At 41.5% G+C, this 19,691-nt stretch overlaps 1 protein-coding gene across 1 annotated transcript in view; it reads right to left on the bottom strand.

Annotated features, from left to right (window-relative positions):
- Positions 1-7,393: 7,393 nt before the first annotated feature.
- LOC115110832 (adhesion G protein-coupled receptor E5-like) overlaps positions 7,394-19,691 on the bottom strand; it is a 36,302-nt gene continuing 24,004 nt past the window's right edge. The window contains exons 6-19 of the mRNA XM_029636755.1: positions 19,503-19,631; positions 19,283-19,326; positions 19,075-19,179; positions 18,185-18,338; positions 17,814-17,933; positions 17,465-17,655; positions 17,084-17,245; positions 16,414-16,608; positions 15,858-16,075; positions 15,648-15,714; positions 15,458-15,549; positions 15,117-15,285; positions 14,411-14,512; positions 7,394-8,354 (exon numbers count right to left, since the gene is read on the bottom strand). Of these exons, the coding sequence (XP_029492615.1) occupies positions 8,313-8,354; positions 14,411-14,512; positions 15,117-15,285; positions 15,458-15,549; positions 15,648-15,714; positions 15,858-16,075; positions 16,414-16,608; positions 17,084-17,245; positions 17,465-17,655; positions 17,814-17,933; positions 18,185-18,338; positions 19,075-19,179; positions 19,283-19,326; positions 19,503-19,631 (1,790 nt within the window). The 3' untranslated portion in view covers positions 7,394-8,312. The remainder of the gene's footprint in view (positions 8,355-14,410; positions 14,513-15,116; positions 15,286-15,457; positions 15,550-15,647; positions 15,715-15,857; positions 16,076-16,413; positions 16,609-17,083; positions 17,246-17,464; positions 17,656-17,813; positions 17,934-18,184; positions 18,339-19,074; positions 19,180-19,282; positions 19,327-19,502; positions 19,632-19,691) is intronic.

Genomic DNA, 19,691 nt, shown 5'->3' with positions numbered 1-19,691 from the left:
GCAGAGAATCCCAGTGGAAAGAGGGGAACCGGCCAGGCAGAGACAGCAAGGGCGGTTCGTTGCTCCAGAGCCTTTCCGTTCACCTTCCCACTCCTGGGCCAGACTACACTCAATCATATGACCCACTGAAGAGATGAGTCTTCAGTAAAGACTTAAAGGTTGAGACCGAGTTTGCGTCTCTGACATGGGTAGGCAGACCGTTCCATAAAAATGGAGCTCTATAGGAGAAAGCCCTGCCTCCAGCTGTTTGCTTAGAAATTCTAGGAACAATTAGGAGGCCTGCGTCTTGTGACCGTAGCGTACGTGTAGGTATGTACGGCAGGACCAAATCAGAGAGATAGGTAGGAGCAAGCCCATGTAATGCTTTGTAGGTTAGCAGTAAAACCTTGAAATCAGCCCTTACTTTGACAGGCCCGCTCCTGTAGGTTCATGCTCTACAACATCCGCAGAGTACGACCCTGCCTCACACAGGAAGCGGCGCAGGTCCTAATCCAGGCACTTGTCATCTCCCGTCTGGATTACTGCAACTCGCTGTTGGCTGGGCTCCCTGCCTGTGCCATTAAACCCCTACAACTCATCCAGAACGCCGCAGCCCGTCTGGTGTTCAACCTTCCCAAGTTCTCTCACGTCACCGCGCTCCTCCGCTCTCTCCACTGGCTTCCAGTTGAAGCTCGCATCCGCTACAAGACCATGGTGCTTGCCTACGGAGCTGTGAGGGGAACGGCACCTCAGTACCTCCAGGCTCTGATCAGGCCCTACACCCAAACAAGGGCACTGCGTTCATCCACCTCTGGCCTGCTCGCCTCCCTACCACTGAGGAAGTACAGTTCCCGCTCAGCCCAGTCAAAACTGTTCGCTGCTCTGGCCCCCCAATGGTGGAACAAACTCCCTCACGACGCCAGGACAGCGGAGTCAATCACCACCTTCCGGAGACACCTGAAACCCCACCTCTTTAAGGAATACCTAGGATAGGATAAAGTAATCCTTCTCACCCCCCTTAAAAGATTTAGATGCACTATTGTAAAGTGGCTGTTCCACTGGATGTCTTAAGGTGAACGCACCAATTTGTAAGTCGCTCTGGATAAGAGCGTCTGCTAAATGACTTAAATGTAAATGTAAATGTAGAGAGGCTAGCACTGGAGTAATATGATCACATTTTTTGGTTCTAGTCAGGATTCTAGCAGCCGTATTTAGCACTAACTGACGTTTATTTAGTGCTTTATCCGGGTAGCCGGAGAGTAGAGCATTGCAGTAGTCTAACCTAGAAGTGACAAAAGCATGGATTCATTTTTCTGCATCATTTTTGGACAGAAAGTTTCTGATTTTTGCAATGTTACGTAGATGGAAAAAAGCTGTCCTTGAAATGGTTTTGATATGTTCTTCAAAAGAGAGATCAGGGTCCAGAGTAACGCCGAGGTCCTTCACAGTTTTATTTGAGACGACTGTACAACCATTAAGATTAATTGTCAGATTCAACAGAAGATCTCTTTGTTTCTTGGGACCTAGAACAAGCATCTCTGTTTTGTCCGAGTTTAATAGTAGAAAGTTTGCAGCCATCCACTTCCTTATGTCTGAAACACATGCTTCTAGCGAGGGCAATTTTGGGGCTTCACCATGTTTCATTGAAATGTACAGCTGTGTGTCATCCGCATAGCAGTGAAAGTTTACATTATGTTTTCGAATAACATCCCCAAGAAGTAAAATATATAGTGAAAACAATAGTGGTCCTAAAACGGAACCTTGAGGAACACCGAAATTTACAGTTGATTTGTCAGAGGACAAACCATTCACAGAGACAAACTGATATATTTCCGACAGATAAGATCTAAACCAGGCCAGAACATGTCCGTGTAGACCAATTTGGGTTTCCAATCTCTCCAAAAGAATGTGGTGATCGATGGTATCAAAAGCAGCACTAAGGTCTAGGAGCACGAGGACAGATGCAGAGCCTCGGTCCGATGCCATTAAAATGTCATTTACCACCTTCACAAGTGCCGTCTCAGTACTATGATGGGGTCTAAAACCAGACTGAAGCATTTCGTATACATTGTTTGTCTTCAGGAAGGCAGTGAGTTGCTGCGCAACAGCCTTCTCTAAAATTTTTGAGAGGAATGGAAGATTCGATATAGGCCGATAGTTTTTTATATTTTATGGGTCAAGGTTTGGCTTTTTCAAGAGAGGCTTTATTACTGCCACTTTTAGTGAGTTTGGTACACAACCGGTGGATAGAGAGCCGTTTATTATGTCCAACATAGGAGGGCCAAGCACAGGAAGCAGCTCTTTCAGTAGTTTAGTTGGAATAGGGTCCAGTATGCAGCTTGAAGGTTTAGAGGCCATGATTATTTTCATCATTGTGTCAAGAGATATAGTACTAAAACACTTGAGCGTCAGGCAGGAAGCTTGGCCCGGGTGATGTACTGGGCCATACGCATTACCCTCTGTAGTGCCTTGCGGTCGGAGGCCGAGCAGTTGTCATACCAGGCAGTGATGCAACCCGTCAGGATGCTCTCGATGGTGCAGCTGTAGAACCTTTTGAGGATCTGAGGACCCATGCCAAATCTTTTCAGTTTCCTGAGGGGGAATAGGTTTTGTCGTGCCCTCTTCACGACTCTCTTGTTGTGCTTGGACCATGTTAGTTTGTTGTTGATGTGGATGCCAACGAACTCTCAACCTGCTCCACTACAGCCCAGTCGATGAGAATGGAGGCGTGCTCGGTCCTCCTTTTCCTGTAGTCCACAATTATCTCCTTTGTCTTGATCACGTTGAAGGAGAGGTTGTTGTCCTTGCACCACACGGTCAGGTCTCTGACCTCCTCTCTATAGGCTGTCTTGTCACTGGGAAGCTCTCTGCTGTGCTTCCCTTTGTAGTCTGTAATAGTTTGCAAGCCCTGCCACATCCGGCGAGCGTCGGAGCTGGTGTAGTACGATTCGATCTTAGTCCTGTATTGACGCTTTAACTGTTTGATGGTTTGTCGGAGGGCATAGAGGGATTTCTTTTAAGCTTCCGGGAATAGAGTCCCGCTCCTTGAAAGCGGCAGCTCTACCCTTTAGCTCAGTGCGGATGTTGCCTGTAATCCATGGCTTCTGTTTGGGGTATGACTCCATGTTGTAAGTGTAATGCCATTTCCCATTTATTCATGTACATGTGTATATTGCATAGTTATACCCCTTAACTAACACTGTTTACCTGTGTGCACATATTTCCCTTATAGAACCACAACAGTGAGATTTGAAGTCATTTGGATTACCACACAAAGAACTTTGAGGGTATCAGCTGTGTCTGTGTGATTGTGTTGATTACCAAGGGTTCAGTATGGGCCTCAACATCATGTTCTGACCGGACAGCACTATAGTGGGCAAAACCAAACCAATCACTTATAAGTACATAGCAGGTAAGGGTATTCACAGCCAATGCTCAGAAGGGTGAGGGAATACCAGCCAACCGTTTTTACTCAACACTTGTATAAAATATGTTGAATTTCTACTTTTGAAACAACGTCAGATCTTCAACGTTATACCCACTATCAGAAACAAAAATAGTCTGGAAAGCACCACCTACTGGACATTTCTACAGCTATCCCTTTGGCCTCCTTTCCAGAGATTTAATAGAGCCCTGCTTAGATTTTATATTTGTCACTCACTACCACCAATGTGCTATCACGAGAATGATTATTGAGAGATCTCTTAATAACTAAATAGATTTACGGTTGCTATCAAAGTCATTCCAAAGGGTAGGTTTAACAGAGCAAATGAAATGGAACCATACTTCATAAAGCATAATCATCAATGAGACTATTTAGGCCTATAGCATTTGTGAAGTCATCAACAACTATTGTTTGAATTCAAACCAGGGTTTAATTAAAACTAGACAATACATTTTATTTTTTTATTTTTTTTTATTTAACCTTTATTTAACCAGGTAGGCAAGTTGAGAACAAGTTCTCATTTACAATTGCGACCTGGCCAAGATAAAGCAAAGCAGTTCGACAGATACAACGACACAGAGTTACACATGGAGTAAAACAAACATACAGTCAATAATACAGTATAAACAAGTCTGTATACAACGTGAGCAAATGAGGAGAGAAGGGAGGTAAAGGCAAAAAAGGCCATGGTGGCAAAGTAAATACAATATAGCAAGTAAAACACTGGAATGGTAGTTTTGCAATGGAAGAATGTGCAAAGTAGAAATAAAAATAATGGGGTGCAAAGGAGCAAAATAAATAAATAAATTAAATACAGTTGGGAAAGAGGTAGTTGTTTGGGCTAAATTATAGGTGGGCTATGTACAGGTGCAGTAATCTGTAAGATGCTCTGACAGTTGGTGCTTAAAGCTAGTGAGGGAGATAAGTGTTTCCAGTTTCAGAGATTTTTGTAGTTCGTTCCAGTCATTGGCAGCAGAGAACTGGAAGGAGAGGCGGCCAAAGAAAGAATTGGTTTTGGGGGTGACTAGAGAGATATACCTGCTGGAGCGTGTGCTACAGTGTGGGAGATGCTATGGTGACCAGTGAGCTGAGATAAGGGGGGACTTTACCTAGCAGGGTCTTGTAGATGACATGGAGCCAGTGGGTTTGGCGACGAGTATGAAGCGAGGGCCAGCCAACGAGAGCGTAAAGGTCGCAATGGTGGGTAGTATATGGGGCTTTGGTGACAAAACGGATTGCACTGTGATAGACTGCATCCAATTTGTTGAGTAGGGTATTGGAGGCTATTTTGTAAATGACATCGCCAAAGTCGAGGATTGGTAGGATGGTCAGTTTTACAAGGGTATGTTTGGCAGCATGAGTGAAGGATGCTTTGTTGCGAAATAGGAAGCCAATTCTAGATTTAATTTTGGATTGGAGATGTTTGATATGGGTCTGGAAGGAGAGTTTACAGTCTAACCAGACACCTAAGTATTTGTAGTTGTCCACGTATTCTAAGTCAGAGCCGTCCAGAGTAGTGATGTTGGACAGGCGGGTAGGTGCAGGTAGCGATCGGTTGAAGAGCATGCATTTAGTTTTACTTGTATTTAAGAGCAATTGGAGGCCACGGAAGGAGAGTTGTATGGCATTGAAGTTTGCCTGGAGGGTTGTTAACACAGTGTCCAAAGAAGGGCCGGAAGTATACAGAATGGTGTCGTCTGCGTAGAGGTGGATCAGAGACTCACGTGCAGGGCTCGTGGGATTCTCACAATGAACGTGTCATTTGAAAGCAGGCATCGCGCTGAACAGATAGAGACTGTTCCTGGAGCGGTGAGGCTATATATGGACCGATTTAATCGAAAAAAAGACCCAATAGTGATTATGGGACATCTAGGAGTGCCAACAAAGAAGATGGTCAAAGGTAATGAATGTTTTATATTTTATTGTGCGGTTTGTGTAGCGCCGAATATGCTAATTATTTTGTTTACGTCCCCTGCGGGTCTTTTGTGGTGTTACATGCTATCAGATAATAGCTTCTCATGCTTTCGCCGAAAAGCATTTTAAAAATCTGACTTGTTGCCTGGATTCACAACGAGTGTAGCTTTAATTCAATACCCTGCATGTGTATTTTAATGAACGTTTGAGTTTTAACTAATACTATTAGCATTTAGCGTAGCGCATTTGCATTTCCAGAGCTCTAGATGGGACGCCTGCGTGCCAGGTAGGAGCAAGAGGTTAATACAGTATCCAAAGAAGGGCCAGAAGTATACAGAATGGTGTCGTCTGCGTAGAGGTGGATTAGAGAATCACCAGCAGCAAGAGCGACATCATTGATGTATACAGAGAAGAGAGTCGACCCGAGGATTGAACCCTGTGGCACCCCCATAGAGACTGCCAGAGATCTGGACAACAGGCCCTCCGATTTGACACTGAACTCTATCTGAGAAGTAGTTGGTGAAACAGGCGAGACAGTCATTTGAGAAACCAAGGTTGTTGAGTCTGCCGCTAAGAATGTGGTGATTGACAGAGTCAAAAGCCTTGGCCAGGTCGATGAAGACGGCTGCACAGTACTGCCTTTTATCGATGGCGGTTATATTGTTTAAGACCTCGATTGTGGCTGAGTTGCACCCATGACCCGCTCGGAATCCAGATTGCATAGCGGAGAAGGTACGGTGGGATTCGAAATGGTCGGTGATCTGGCTTTCGAAGACTTGAGAAAGGCAGGGTAGGTAGGATAGATATAGGTCTGTAACAGTTTGGGTCTAGTGTCTCCCCCTTTGAAGAGGGGGAGATACAATCTTTAGGGATCTCAGACGATACGAAAGAGAGGTTGAACAGGCTATTAATAGAGGTTGCAACAATTGCGGCGGATCATTTAAGAGAGAGGGTCAGATTGTCTAGCCTAGCTCATTTGAAGGGGTACAGATTTTGCAGCTCTTTCAGAACATCAGCTATCTGGATTTGGGAGAAGGAGAAATGGGGGAGGCTTGGGCAAGTTGCTGTGGGTGCAAAGCTGTTGACCGGGGTAGGGGTAGCCAGGTGGAAAGCATGGCCAGCCATAGAAAAATGCTTATTGAAATTCTTGATCATCGTAGATCTATCGGTGGTGACAGTGTTTCCTAGCCTCAGTGCAGTGGGCAGCTGAGAGGAGGTGCTCTTATTCTCCATGGACTTTACAGTGTCCCAGAACTTTTTGGAGTTTCTGCTACAGGATGCAAATTTCTGTTTGAAAAAGCTAGCCTTTGCTTTCCTTAACTGCCTGCAGTACACCACATTATGTTTTTGAGCTGGTCAAGGGCAGTCAAGTCTGGACTGAACCAAGGGCTATATCTGTTCTTAGTTCTACATTTTTTGAACGGGGCATGCTTATTTAAGATGGTGAGGAAAGCACTTTTTAAAGAATAACGAGGCATCCTCTACTGTTGGAATGAGGATGGTGCACAAAGTATTTTCTAACAATTATTTCTTTAACATATTTTTCTGAGCAATTTAATTTTTATTAAACAATATAATTTTCTTTTTTTTTAGCATACATTATAGCTCAGTATTTGTATTATTTATTTTATACAGTCTGTTTTCCTCGTCTTTATCAAGGTTTCCAATAATTTGAGGTGACTGTTTATAAGCAATTATAATAAATCAAGGTACTTCAAGGCGAACATTTCTAATTTCCTGTTTTTATACCATGTGACTCTGACTCGCAAAGCCGTTGAGGCTCTAAATAACCTGCTGAAATGACCTTTGTCAGTTTGTCCCTCATCTCAGAAGATGCAATCTGATGGAGACTCTATCCCCACCCATTCAGAGTTTGGCGTCTGTACTAAAACAAACAGTTCTGAACCAATCAGAAACCTTTTCAAAACAATTCCACATCAGATTCAGGTAGACTACACATACTGCAGTTGCCTTAATCTAAAACAGAGACAAAACATTTCTTAGATATAGAGTATCTTGAACCACATTTAACTAAATAAAATCAAGCTACATAGATACAAAATATTTTAATATTTTATTGAATTATAATATTGCATGGCAAAGAAAGTCTAAATCAGAGAAGTTACAGTACAGTGGTAAAAGCATGCCATTTCCCAGTAAAAAATACAATCATACAAATGATCTTTACAAAGAAAATATTTACAATGATTTTCATTTGTCCTTATTTGACAGGATGCACACCTTTTGGTTGATCTCTTTTAAAATTGAGATACAATTATAAAACTATATACACAAAATATAAATTTCAATCTGACATGATTTCAATCTGACTCTCACAACTCCACCTTTGATGGTTGTTTTAAACAATAATTTTTTTAATAAAACCATGATAGTTTATGACTATTTTTTATATTTTGTTGCTTTCATCTGTTTATGTATTTTACGATCAGAGAATGTACCTGGATAATGCATAATGTAATAATCCAGTTGTCCCTGGTTAAACCATGCTGGACTAGTCCACTCTTCTACAGTAGGAGGGGGGTTTCTCATCAGCATTATATAATCCAAAGAATTTCAAGGTTGGAAAAAGACACATGAAACTGTGAATAGGAAAATCAGTGTAAACCAATAAATAACTTTTTTATCGTTACTCTTTGGAGTTAGCTTAAAATAATATCCAGGCCAGCCCAACGAAAAAGTACAGTAATATTTACAGAATCTTTCAAAAATGTGCACAATACTGCTTAAAGCGAAATAAAGTTGTCACAAAAAAAACGGACATCAACCATCCCATCAATCTATCCTGGTCCTTTTGTGCTCTTTTGGCAAGACAGCACAAACAGATCTCGGACCAGGCAAGCATTAACTTATGCCTGTCATTAAACCAGGGTGATTCTGGTTTTATAAAACTGTTGCTAGGAGGTCACGAGGTCAGGCATCATGGGGTCATGTCCAGCAACCAGCGTCCAGCCCCCTAGATCTGAGACTCTCCTGTGTTCTGTGCGCTCTTGGATGTCTGGGGGACACAGACAGAGAGAGGGCAAAGACAGACAACAACATCAATCAGTTGCTTTTTGATCAGAATCTCATCACAGTCCTTCATTATTAATGCACAAGTGGCTCTGCTGTCTCTCTCTTTCACTCGCCAGACAAAAGGCTTCACTTAACACCTTCCTCACCCACCTCATTATCTTTAGGGAGCTTCAGCTCTGGCCCAGAATCACACGTTTGCCTATTTTATGGAAATCATCAAAAATGACAGTTCTTTTCCTCCTTTGTTGTGCTTTGAAAGGTTTTTAAAAATAGCCTTTGAACAATCTCACTTGAAGGAAATGACTAGACTGATCACACCTCTGCTCAGGCCTGGACATGATGTCCCAAACCATAGTCAGTAATGATTAGCAATTAAATTAATGGACTGATTCATTAAAGATGTCTCTGGATGGGGAAAGAAGTGAGAATTTTACAATGCGCTGTAAAACAAATGTTCCAAATTGGCCGTAAACCTGATAAGAGGGTGCCCTCTGAGAAATTGAGATTGAAGTACTCTGAAGTTTGGATGTTTGCACATTTGACTTGTATCTAAATATTCTAAATATGCTTATTTCCTTTGTATAATACAGTAAATGTAATATTTTATCCAGAACTTTAACTTGCAGATCAGCCTTAATAATATTACAGATTCTGGTTTCTATCAAGCAAATTTGTCTAATTTCTAATCCCCCTATTATTATTATTATTATTATTATATTTTTTCAGCACTATCAATCCTTCCCTGATTGGAGAAAACTAACGGCCAACAATACTTATTCTATTGCTACTCACAGCTATCTTCGCTCACATATACAGTGCACTCTAATCTTAATTCCAACCCTCCGTTGTCCACAGACTAACCCATCTTTCCTAGTACAATACCATTTGACTATTTCCTTTTGCAATACATCCTTCTATTTTACTGTGATGGGTCTTGAACCTCTCTATTTGTACCCTTTCTACCAAGATTACTCTAAAGATAAATACTTTACCGAAGAGTGTAATCATATTTCCCATCGATTTATCGTGGTTTTTCAGATCTCCTAACAGTACAGTTTGTAGGTCCATCTGAACAGCGATATGACTTACAGAGGTTTGTGAAAGTATTCACCCCCCTGGCATTTTTTCCTAGTTTGTTGCCTTGCAACCTGTAATTAAAATGGATTTGTTGGGGGTTTGTATCATTTGATTTACACAACGTGCCGAGCACTTTGATGATGCAAAATATTTTATTTGTGAAACAAAGAAGAAATAAGACAAAAAACAGCAAAATATTTTTTTAGTTTTTGCCTTGCAAATTAAAATGGATTTGTTGGGGTTTGAATTTGAACTTTGATGATGCAAAATATTTTATTTGTGAAACAAAGAAGAAATAAGACAAAAAGAACAGAACTTGAGCATGCATAACTACCCCCCCCCCCCTCTTGGGATCGGTCTCTATAACTTGGCACATCTAGCCACTGGGATTTTTGACCATTCTTCAAGGCAAAACTGCTGCAGCTCCTTCAAGTTGGATGGGTTCCGCTGGTGTAGGGCAATCTATAAGTCATACCACAGAATCTCAATTGGATTGAGGTTTGTGCTTTGACTAGGCAATTCCAAGACATTTAAATGTTTCCCCTTAAACCACTCAAGTGTTGCTTTAGTAGTATGCTTAGGGTCATTGTCCTGCTGGAAGGTGAACCTCCATCCCAGTCTCGGGAAGACTCGGGAAGACAAACAGGTTTCCTTCAAGAATTTCCCTGTAATTAGCGCTATCCATCATTCCTTCAATTCTGACCAGTTTCCTAGACTCTGCCGATGGAAAAACATCCCGACTGCATTATGCTGCCACAACCATGCCTCACTGTGAGGGTGGTGTTCTCGAGGTGATGAGAGGTGTTGGGTTCGCACCAGACATAGCGTTGTCCTTGATGGCCAAAAAGTTCAATTTTAGTCTCATCTGACCAGAGTACATTCTTCCATATGTTTGGGGAGGCTCCCACATTCCTTTTGGCGAACACCAAACGTGTTTGCTTATTTTTTTCTTAAGCAATGTCTTTTTTCTGGCCACTCTTCCATAATGCCCAGCTGTGTGGAGTGTACGTCTTAAGGTGGTCCTATGGACAGATACTCCAATCTCCCTGCTGTCGAGCTTGGCAGGTTATCTTTGGTCTCTTTGTTGCCTCTCTGATTAATGCCCTCCTTGCCTGGTTCGTGAGTTTTGGTGAGCGGCCCTCTCTTCGCAGGTTTGTTGTGGTGATATATTCTTTAAATGTTTTAATAAAGGATTTAATGGTGCTCTGTGGGATGTTCAAAGTTTCGGATATTTTTTTATAACCCAACCTTGATCTGTACTTCTCCACAACCTTGTCCCTGACCTGTTTGGAGAGCTCCTTGTTATTCATGGTGCCGCTTGCTTGGTGGTGGTGTTGTAGACTCTGGGGCCTTTTCGAACAGGTGTATATATATTATATACTGAGATCATGTGACAGATCATGTGACACTTAGATTGCACACAGGTGGACTTTAACTAATTATGTGACTTCTGAAGGTAATTTGTTGCACCAGATCTTATTTAGGGGCTTCATATCAAAGGGGGTAAATACATATACACGCACCACTTTTCCCTTTTTTATTTTATTATTTTCATTTCTCTTCACCAATTTGGACTATTTTGTGTATGTCCATTACATGAAATCCTAATAAAAATCAATATAAATTACAACCTGTAATGCAACAAAATAGGAAAAATGCCAAGGGGGATGAATACTCCAAAACCAAAATGCCAAGGGGGATGAAGACTCCAAAACCGAGCCACTGAAGGACAGCACCAAAAGAGATCTGTTTGTGTTTCCTCATGACAGAGTCTGCACAGGGCTGACTGTTCAATGTGTCATATATTGAGAATTTTATATAGTAGTTTACATTGAAAAGATCGGATTGATGCGTCCGTTTTTTGTTTTGTATGTTAGTTCATAAACCTGATTCAAAGGTATTGGGACACCAAAAACCTGTTCCCAACTATTTTGAATTTTATGCTGTATAGTTGTCAAACCTCTCAACCCTATATTGAAACTGGTACATTTTATGATTTATACCTGTCATTTTAAGCCATGCATGTTTTATTGTTTGAGGCAGACAAACCAATTAATTTGTTTCTGTTTTGAGTAATTGTCTCTTCCATTTTTTGTGGCAGATCTGCAATGACTTGGTTATACTTCTATATTTATCTCCATATACATTTGGTCATTTCTTGTGTGACATAATTTTACCGTCCTTAGTTACATGGTCATTCATAAACGTGATACCTTCCTTCTACATTTCTTCCCCCCAAAAAGCAGTACATTGGAGTTTAGACATATTATTTGTTGTAATATTTGTTCTGCCTCTTCTGGAGGATGAAATGAGTATTTTGACCAGCTCTGTATGGCTTCATTTTAAAAGAAGAATAATTTAAACAGGGCTACGTTATCACACCGCCGACAATGGTTTGTTTTAATCAGTAGAAAAGCAAAAAGCTCACTTTTGCCATTGGATGTGCCTCTTAGTATCCATCTGGAAAACCAGTTTGGATTTAGATATCATTTTGGTGTAATAGAGGCTTTAAGAGAGAGGTTTAATGCCTTAATATCCAAACTCATGTTCGTTATAGAAATATAACTTTATCAGGTTTGCCATTAAAAATTTTTAAAAAAATCTCGCATGACTTGAAAAAGGATCCTCCTGAAGCCATTAGTAAATATATAAACTGAGATATCAATAGAGAATGAATCAGGGTAACTTTCCCGTAGATGGACAGGTGTTTCCCTCTCTAAGATTTAAGGATCATATCTATTTTGTTTTCTATCGAAGTTAAGAGTTCCAAGATCGTTCAACTTTTCTGGTATATGTACACCAAGCACAAACTTCACCGTCCACCCATTTAAATCCGGAGTTCACATGGCAAAGTTAAAGTTTAGAGACCCAATCCATAATATAATACACTGATCATAGGTGAGTTTCGCCCAGAGAAACTATACAGGTCCTCAATAAGGTTGAAGGTTCAAGATTGAGGACTCAAGAAAATCTTGAATCATTGGCGTACATTGATACCTTTGTCTCTAATTCATAAATCTTTTGCCCCTTAAAGCGGCAATATGTAACTTTTTGGGGGACCAAATTCACAAAAAAGTGAGTTATCGATCTGTCATTCTCATCAAAAGCAAGTCTAAGAAGCGGTACATCTGTTCTGTGAGCTATTTCTATTCTTCCCATTCTTAAGTTTAGTTTTGTGTCTTTTAATTTCAGTTTTGTACACCAGCTGAAAGTACAATATATTTGGTAATGGAACATATATCACAGTGGATTAGATGGCTCAAGGATGCCCTACACTATGTGCTTGTTTTGTCACATACTAAAATGAGAATTTTAGCAACCAGGAAATGGGGGTGTGATTTCTGCAGTGCAGCTTTAATGATATCACTAGGTCAGATTTTTACAGCTAACAGTTCAATGGCTATAACAAATAAGTTGTGACAGAGGACACATTGTTTTACTCCTCTTGACTATTCAACATTCTCAGAGAAGTAACTTATTTATTATTTTGCATGAAGAATTGTTGTACATTACCCATCTTATGAGAGATTCTGCAACAAACAAAAAAATCCAGGCACTTACACAGATTCTAGACAGGATAAAGGGCTTTCTCAAAATCTGCTATAAAGATTAGACCTGGTGTCCCTGCATTCCCGTAGTTTTCAATTATTTCTAGTAGTTGTGTAATGTTGTCTCCAATATATATTCCTTTTAAGAATCCCGTCTGATCGTGATAAATGATGTCTGGTAGAACATTTTTAATTCAATATCTTTTTTTGCATTTTTTAAAAAGATACTGCTTTGTACTGCCTTCCTGGCTCCTGCTTCAGTAAGAGAGTGATCATTCACTCTTTCTGTGTCCGACAGGTGGCAATTAATATATGATTAATTAAAACATAATAGTAGTGGATCTTTCAGTAGTTCATAAAAAGTTGAATATATGTCTATTGGAATGCCATCAAGGTCAGAGGTTTTTCCCGTCTGAAAGAGTAAAGTGCCAACCATAGATTGTCTTGTGTAATTAAGGCCTTCGCAATATTTTTAATATTTTTAATATTTTTTAGTTCTGAAATAGTTTAACATGATTTTTGGGGGAGAAAGATATAACAAAACTCATTGTCAAATGAGGTTTGAGGAACTTGACAAGAGCTTGTTTAAAATATGTTTATCCTTTTGGTGAGATAAGAATTTATCCATCTTTGTAACTTTTTCCTTAGGTTATTTTTGGTTGTGTTTCTATATTGAAGGTTTAGGAAAAATTGTGTGCATTTTTTGCCATTCTCCATCCAATTTGCTCGGTTTTTTAGATAAGTTAAACACGATTTTCTCATGAATAAGTTCCTCAAACTCCTTTTACGTTGTGTATAGATTATTCAGTGCTTCTGCAGTACTAGCTTGATTAAGCCTCCTCCAAGTCTATTTTACGAGATCCGGGTTTCTGAGCCAATGTCAGTCAATTCCAACGTGCCCATAATATTCATAATCTCTATGAGCACCAGAGGGTGATAGTTGGTAGTATGATTTCCTTTACAGTCTACTGACTTACAAATAACACTTACAGTTTTAAGTATCTATTTAGATTAATATAAATATTTTCAAAGAAGTTTGGATGGTCATTATTCGGTCCATATAAATGTATGAGCTATCTGTTTATCATCAAGTAGTATAATCAAAGCAATCCATCTTCCTTGAGGATCTATTAAAACGTATTACACCTCAAGATATGGAATTTCTTAGTACATGATAGAAATAGATTTGACCATCCCATTCTTTTTCCATGGGCAGTTCGTCAGAATATACTTAATGACTTTCCTGTAAACAATAAATATGGTAGAACTTTTACTCGCAGAACTTTTATGCAGAACTTTTCCTCGTGTTCGCTGTCACTCAAATTCAACCGTGTTGGAGGACATGTACTTACATCACATTAAAGGACTTTCTGCTCTTTTAGATATTGGCTACTCAATTAGTAAGAGATAATACCTGTGATTTGCTGTTGCTTGACTGGTTGGAGGAAAACTCTGAGTACTTTGTCTTCTGCAGTGCACAGATGCTGTCCAGGATCTTGCCATACTCCTCTCTCACCTACAAGGTGCAAAAGAGAGCACTATGAGCAAAGACGGTAGAGAAAGCTGGTTGAGCAGGGGTGGGAGGAAGGGAATAAGTAGACCAGAACCAGCTGTTCATTCCTCCATTGTTCCTGTCTCTGTAAGTAGGCGTTCCTTCTCTAGTGTGACCATGTTTGAGCATGCGGTAAAGCATGCTCATGAGAGAGAGGGTCATTTACATAGACAGAACCTTGACCATTTATTTCAATGGTAAACAGCTTTTATGCATCATCTTAATTATCCACCATAGTTGTTATGAGTCCAACAAGCACATATTCGCCTACCCTTAACTGTAGGCCCTACATGGGGACTATTTATACAATGCTGAATCACTCCCCCTAGGCTTTTGTTAGGGGGAGGGTCTTTGACTTGGTCCTTGACATTTGGTTTGGACTGCCAGAAGCTTCCAGAATGATCTTATGTATTGATGATCAATGTTATTTCAGGTTTTTTGGTTCGCGGCCCACTACTGAGATTACATTTCATCCCACCAAGCCCAACAGTTTGGACTCATCTGTACGATGTCCATATTAGAACTGCTTCAAGGACGCTGATTGACCGAGTCTTGAGTCGTGACGTACCTGTTTAGAGAGCAGGCAGTGCATGAGGAACACTAGGACCCCCTGCAGACTGTTGAGGATGGTGAACAGGTACGACATGGCCAGCGTGCTTTCCTCAAACTGGAAACAGCCAAAGATCCACATGGTGCCCAGCACACACAGCTGAGCCACTGCAGTTATGGTGAATGCCCTGCAGGAGGCGACAAACACACATAAAGTTAGATCGAGAGCCTGGGTCACAACATGTCATTTTATAGTAAGGCCTGTTTTTTCCCACATGTTCTGGCCAGGAAAAACAGTGGTCCTTTGTTATGGGCTATAACGCAGCCTGTGTGAGATCGTCCATTTCTTTGCCAGCTCACTTGATTTTGCGGAGTTTGTCAAGGTCAGGGTTCAGGCTGGAGAACTTCTGGGCCAACTTCCACACTGTGATGAGGAAGAAAAACACATTCACCTAGGAGGGGAGAGGGAGATAAGTAGAACTCTAACATGACACAAAACATTGTAAGTAGGAGTGATGAAACTATTCCACCTTTCATCTGTGATACGCACCATGATGATGATACAGACAGGGCCAAAGAAGCTCCAGATGAATCCATCCTCAAGGTTGAGCCAGCAGCTAAAACACACAATGCACACATGAATACCTGATCTCTATAGTACACAACAGAGAAGGACAGAGAGTCAGACAAATATATATATATATATAGGGAATCCAGTCAGGAGATGACACTGTCAGGGATCAATGTAGTGGTCACTCACTGGCGCTCGGTTCCGTATCCTTTGGCGTTGGCGAGGGCAGAGATGGCGACGATGACAGCAGGAACGCCGTAGCCCCCCGCCATCATGTAGAGGGGCCTGAAGGTGGTGTTGAAGACCAGGACCACCATCCTGAAGAGCTGCACTCCCTCCAGACACATCCAGCAGAACGCTGACAGGAAGAAGAAGTGAAGCAGCCCAGCCACCACCGCACAACCAGCCTGAGGAAGAGAGGGATGAAGAGAAAGGAAATAAAGGGGTGAGAGTGATCGAGAAAACGAAATGACATATACTGTAGATAGTGATAAGGTTCACAATACAATAAGTTACCCACAACACAATCGTTGCATACATGAACATTTCTTCCTACTAAAACATTGTTCTCACCACCCACATGGACAGAGTACGTACGCCACATGTAAATGTAACACATATTGTCACATCCTCTGACCTCCCACGGCCAGAAAAGCTCAGTGGAGTTTTCCTTATTCAATCTTGTTCCCGAGGGCAATTCTGCCTCGAGGGCAGAGCGTATGTGATTGGTTGGATGCAAGCTTACCTGGCTCTCAGTGCGTGAGATGCCGACGAGGAAGATCAGGTTGGCGATGAAGAGGCTGAGGCAGAGGTGGAGGTGGATGGTATTGCGGGTGCTCCGGATGGAGCGGATCAGGGAGAAGCTGAGGATGCAGATGAAGAGACACAGCAGGGACAGGGACAGGCCCACCCAGGTGATCAGCTGCAGCTGGAATGTGTCCTGGAGGAGGAATGGAGGCGAAGACACGTCACCATATAGTCACAGCAGTGGAGGCTGCTGAGGGGAGGATGGCTCATGATAATGGCTGGAATGGAGTAAATGGAAACCATATGTTTGATGTATTTGATACCATTCCACTTATTCCACTCCATTACCACAAGCCCCAGTTAATGTGTCACCAACCTCCTGTGAGTCACAGTGACTGACACAACTTTCATGCATGTGTCTTAATAATATAGACAACATACCCCTGGAGAAATAATAATGGAGCCCTATCTAGCCAGGCAAGACACAGAACTAATTTAAAACAAAAAAAATCTTCACTGTTCTCAAATGAATGCAAGCTTTTTAAAAGCCAAACGATCTCCTATTGCACAATTACATAGAAAGTGAAATGAAACTATTAGAAAAGGCATTGTTCCTGCTCTATCTTACAACAGAAGCACAGCTAGACTAAGAGAGAAATCCCTCTCACCTTGAACTCATAGAGAGCCATAAGAACAGCAAAACTGCTGAGATGGTAGCAGGAGCACACAGTGTGGGTGGCATTGGACTGCACCAGGAAACAGCCTCGATCAGACCAGGTCCCTTCTCCCAACTCATCCCAGTACACACAGGTGTAGTTCCCTTCATCTGACTGGGAAACAACATTCATAATTACCATAGAAGAGAAGTAGAAAAACTATGTTACTCCAGGACACTTCACATAGTGACCATCCCAGAAAAAGCAAAGCAGGTTCACTCAGATGTCTGCATAGATCTTGAAATATATTGCAGCATATGAAGACGATTTGATACTGCCACATTCACATAGACCATAATAATGGGATAGAGTGGTAATGCTTTTGCTCCTCACCTCCTTCAAATGGGAGAAGGTGAATGTGACTGGCTCCTTGAGAAAGGATGTGTCCTTGTTACTCATGGTGGCCGTCACCACTTTGGAGTTGATCTGAAAGCTGTGGCCCTCCTGTGCCTTCAGCCCTGAGAATGAATGGTTGGTGGATGTCTCCAGACCCTTATAGCTGAGCAGGGACACTGTTGCAAATCCTGAGAAAGCAAATGTTGAAGTCTAGGAGTTTGTACACTGTGTACATTCATTTCACATTATATCATTACATTATAAAGATTGGTTCTGATGGTTGTGGTGGGATTATGATGGCAGTGTTGAAGCTAATCATGAAGATGAGGATGATGAAGATGGTAACCTGGGTAGGAGGTGTCTCCAGCAGCAGTCTCCCAGTGGCTGTCTAGCTGAGCGTGTGTAGAGGACAAGGTGAGGGGCCCCTGGGGTGAGGAGGCATTTCTCTGCACCAACAGCTCCACCTCTGGAAGCAAATACATTCACATCTTCACAAACAGGCCTACAGTAGGTGAGATGTTACAACTCTCAGAATGGTTATCTGTTAGAAAGGCAGACTTGTGTGCAGGAAATTATGCAATGAAATGTGACAAATGAACATATTATACGAAGGAAGTTATAACAACTTGTCTTCCGTTAGGTGGCTTCAAAAGCCAAACAATCATGGCTGAGTTTATGTTGTCTGGACTCATGGCTGAGTTCAGGATGTTCTCCTACCGGTATGAATTTTGAACCTCCTGGTCTCGGGGTGTTTCAGCAGAGGTCCTATAATTCTCAGAGCAGTCTCTACCAGGTCCAGCAAGACACTCACTTCCTTGTTATTTTTCAGAGGCCCGCCAGACAGGAGCCTGTCTATAGCAGACAACAGAGTCTACAGAGACAGAGAGAGGTGGGGGAGGAGGGGTACATAGACACAGTCTGAGAGGCTGAAACTTTTATTTGTCACATGCACAAGTACAGTGACATTCTTAACTTGCAAGCCCTACGCAACATTGCAGTATTCAATATCAAAATAGTAGAACTGATCAAATAAATCAATGAAATAAAACAAGAAATAAGAGAAGAAGAAGAAGAATGTAATATACAGCAGGGTCAGGGCCAATTCCGAAATGTACATCAAATCAAATGTATTTATATGGCCCATCAGCTGATATCTCAAAGTGCTGTACAGAAACCCAGCCTAAAACCCCAAACAGCAAGCAATGCAGGTGTAGAAGCACGGTGGCTAGGAAAAACTCCCTATAAAGGCCAAAACCTAGGAATAATCCTAGAGAGGAACCAGGCTATGACCAGTCCTCTTCTGGTTGTGCCGGGTACATGACTATATATTTGGCATACACTAACCACAATGCTATGTTTAGAAGTCATACAGCGAAAGGAGGCTAGTTTCCATTATAAGCTAGAAGTACCATCAGTCGTTGTTTCCCTGCATGTATCCTTTCCTTAATGTGTCTGAACCTGCATATGTCAACCTCTATGATGGATGCCTGGGTTATAATATAAATATAAGTAAGGGCCTAAAATATAAGTAAGGGCCTCAAATATAAATAAGGGCCTCAAATATAAATAAGGGCCTCAAATATAAATATATAAATAAGCAGTAGTACCTCTAGCAGGGCCTCTCCATCGACTTGTTCTGCTGTATTACTCTCACTCAACTTCAGACAACTGGTCCTCATCAGGGCCACAGCATCCTGCAGACCTGGGATGACCTGAGAACGAGGGATGAGTAGAGAGAGGAGGAAGTTAGTCTGTATATTGTTCTGCAGATACCTGCAGGTGTGAATCATTACACTGTATACTCATGTGGCTTACCATCTTAAGATGCTTCTCGCTCGCAAACGTGTCACAGTTCAACTCTGTGGAAAGAGAAGAGATGAGTGAAAAAGGCATCTTAAATGAAACTATTGATGAAACTATTGATGACAATGAAATTAAGTGATGAGAACTTGATCATGCAGTGGAAGTATTGCAATTCGAATGCTGAAACAGCTCCATCTCAATGAGAATGATGATCTATAAATGTGATTCTCACCAGTACATCTCCCCTGCGGGTCTCCGTAGTTGGTGAATCCTGCATGGCACGCACACCGATGTCCACTGTTGGTGGCATTATGGCACGTTCCATTCCCTCCACAGATAAACTTATTTCTTTTACACAAGTCTACAAAGGAATGACAGAAAGCACAGGTGACATTTTCATAAGATGTTCACATCTACCTAA

This window comes from Oncorhynchus nerka, linkage group LG26 (assembly GCF_034236695.1).
Source record: "Oncorhynchus nerka isolate Pitt River linkage group LG26, Oner_Uvic_2.0, whole genome shotgun sequence".
NCBI lineage: Eukaryota > Metazoa > Chordata > Actinopteri > Salmoniformes > Salmonidae > Oncorhynchus > Oncorhynchus nerka.
The sequence above is the reverse complement of the archived record's forward strand: the minus strand, read 5'-3'. Positions and strand labels throughout refer to the sequence as shown.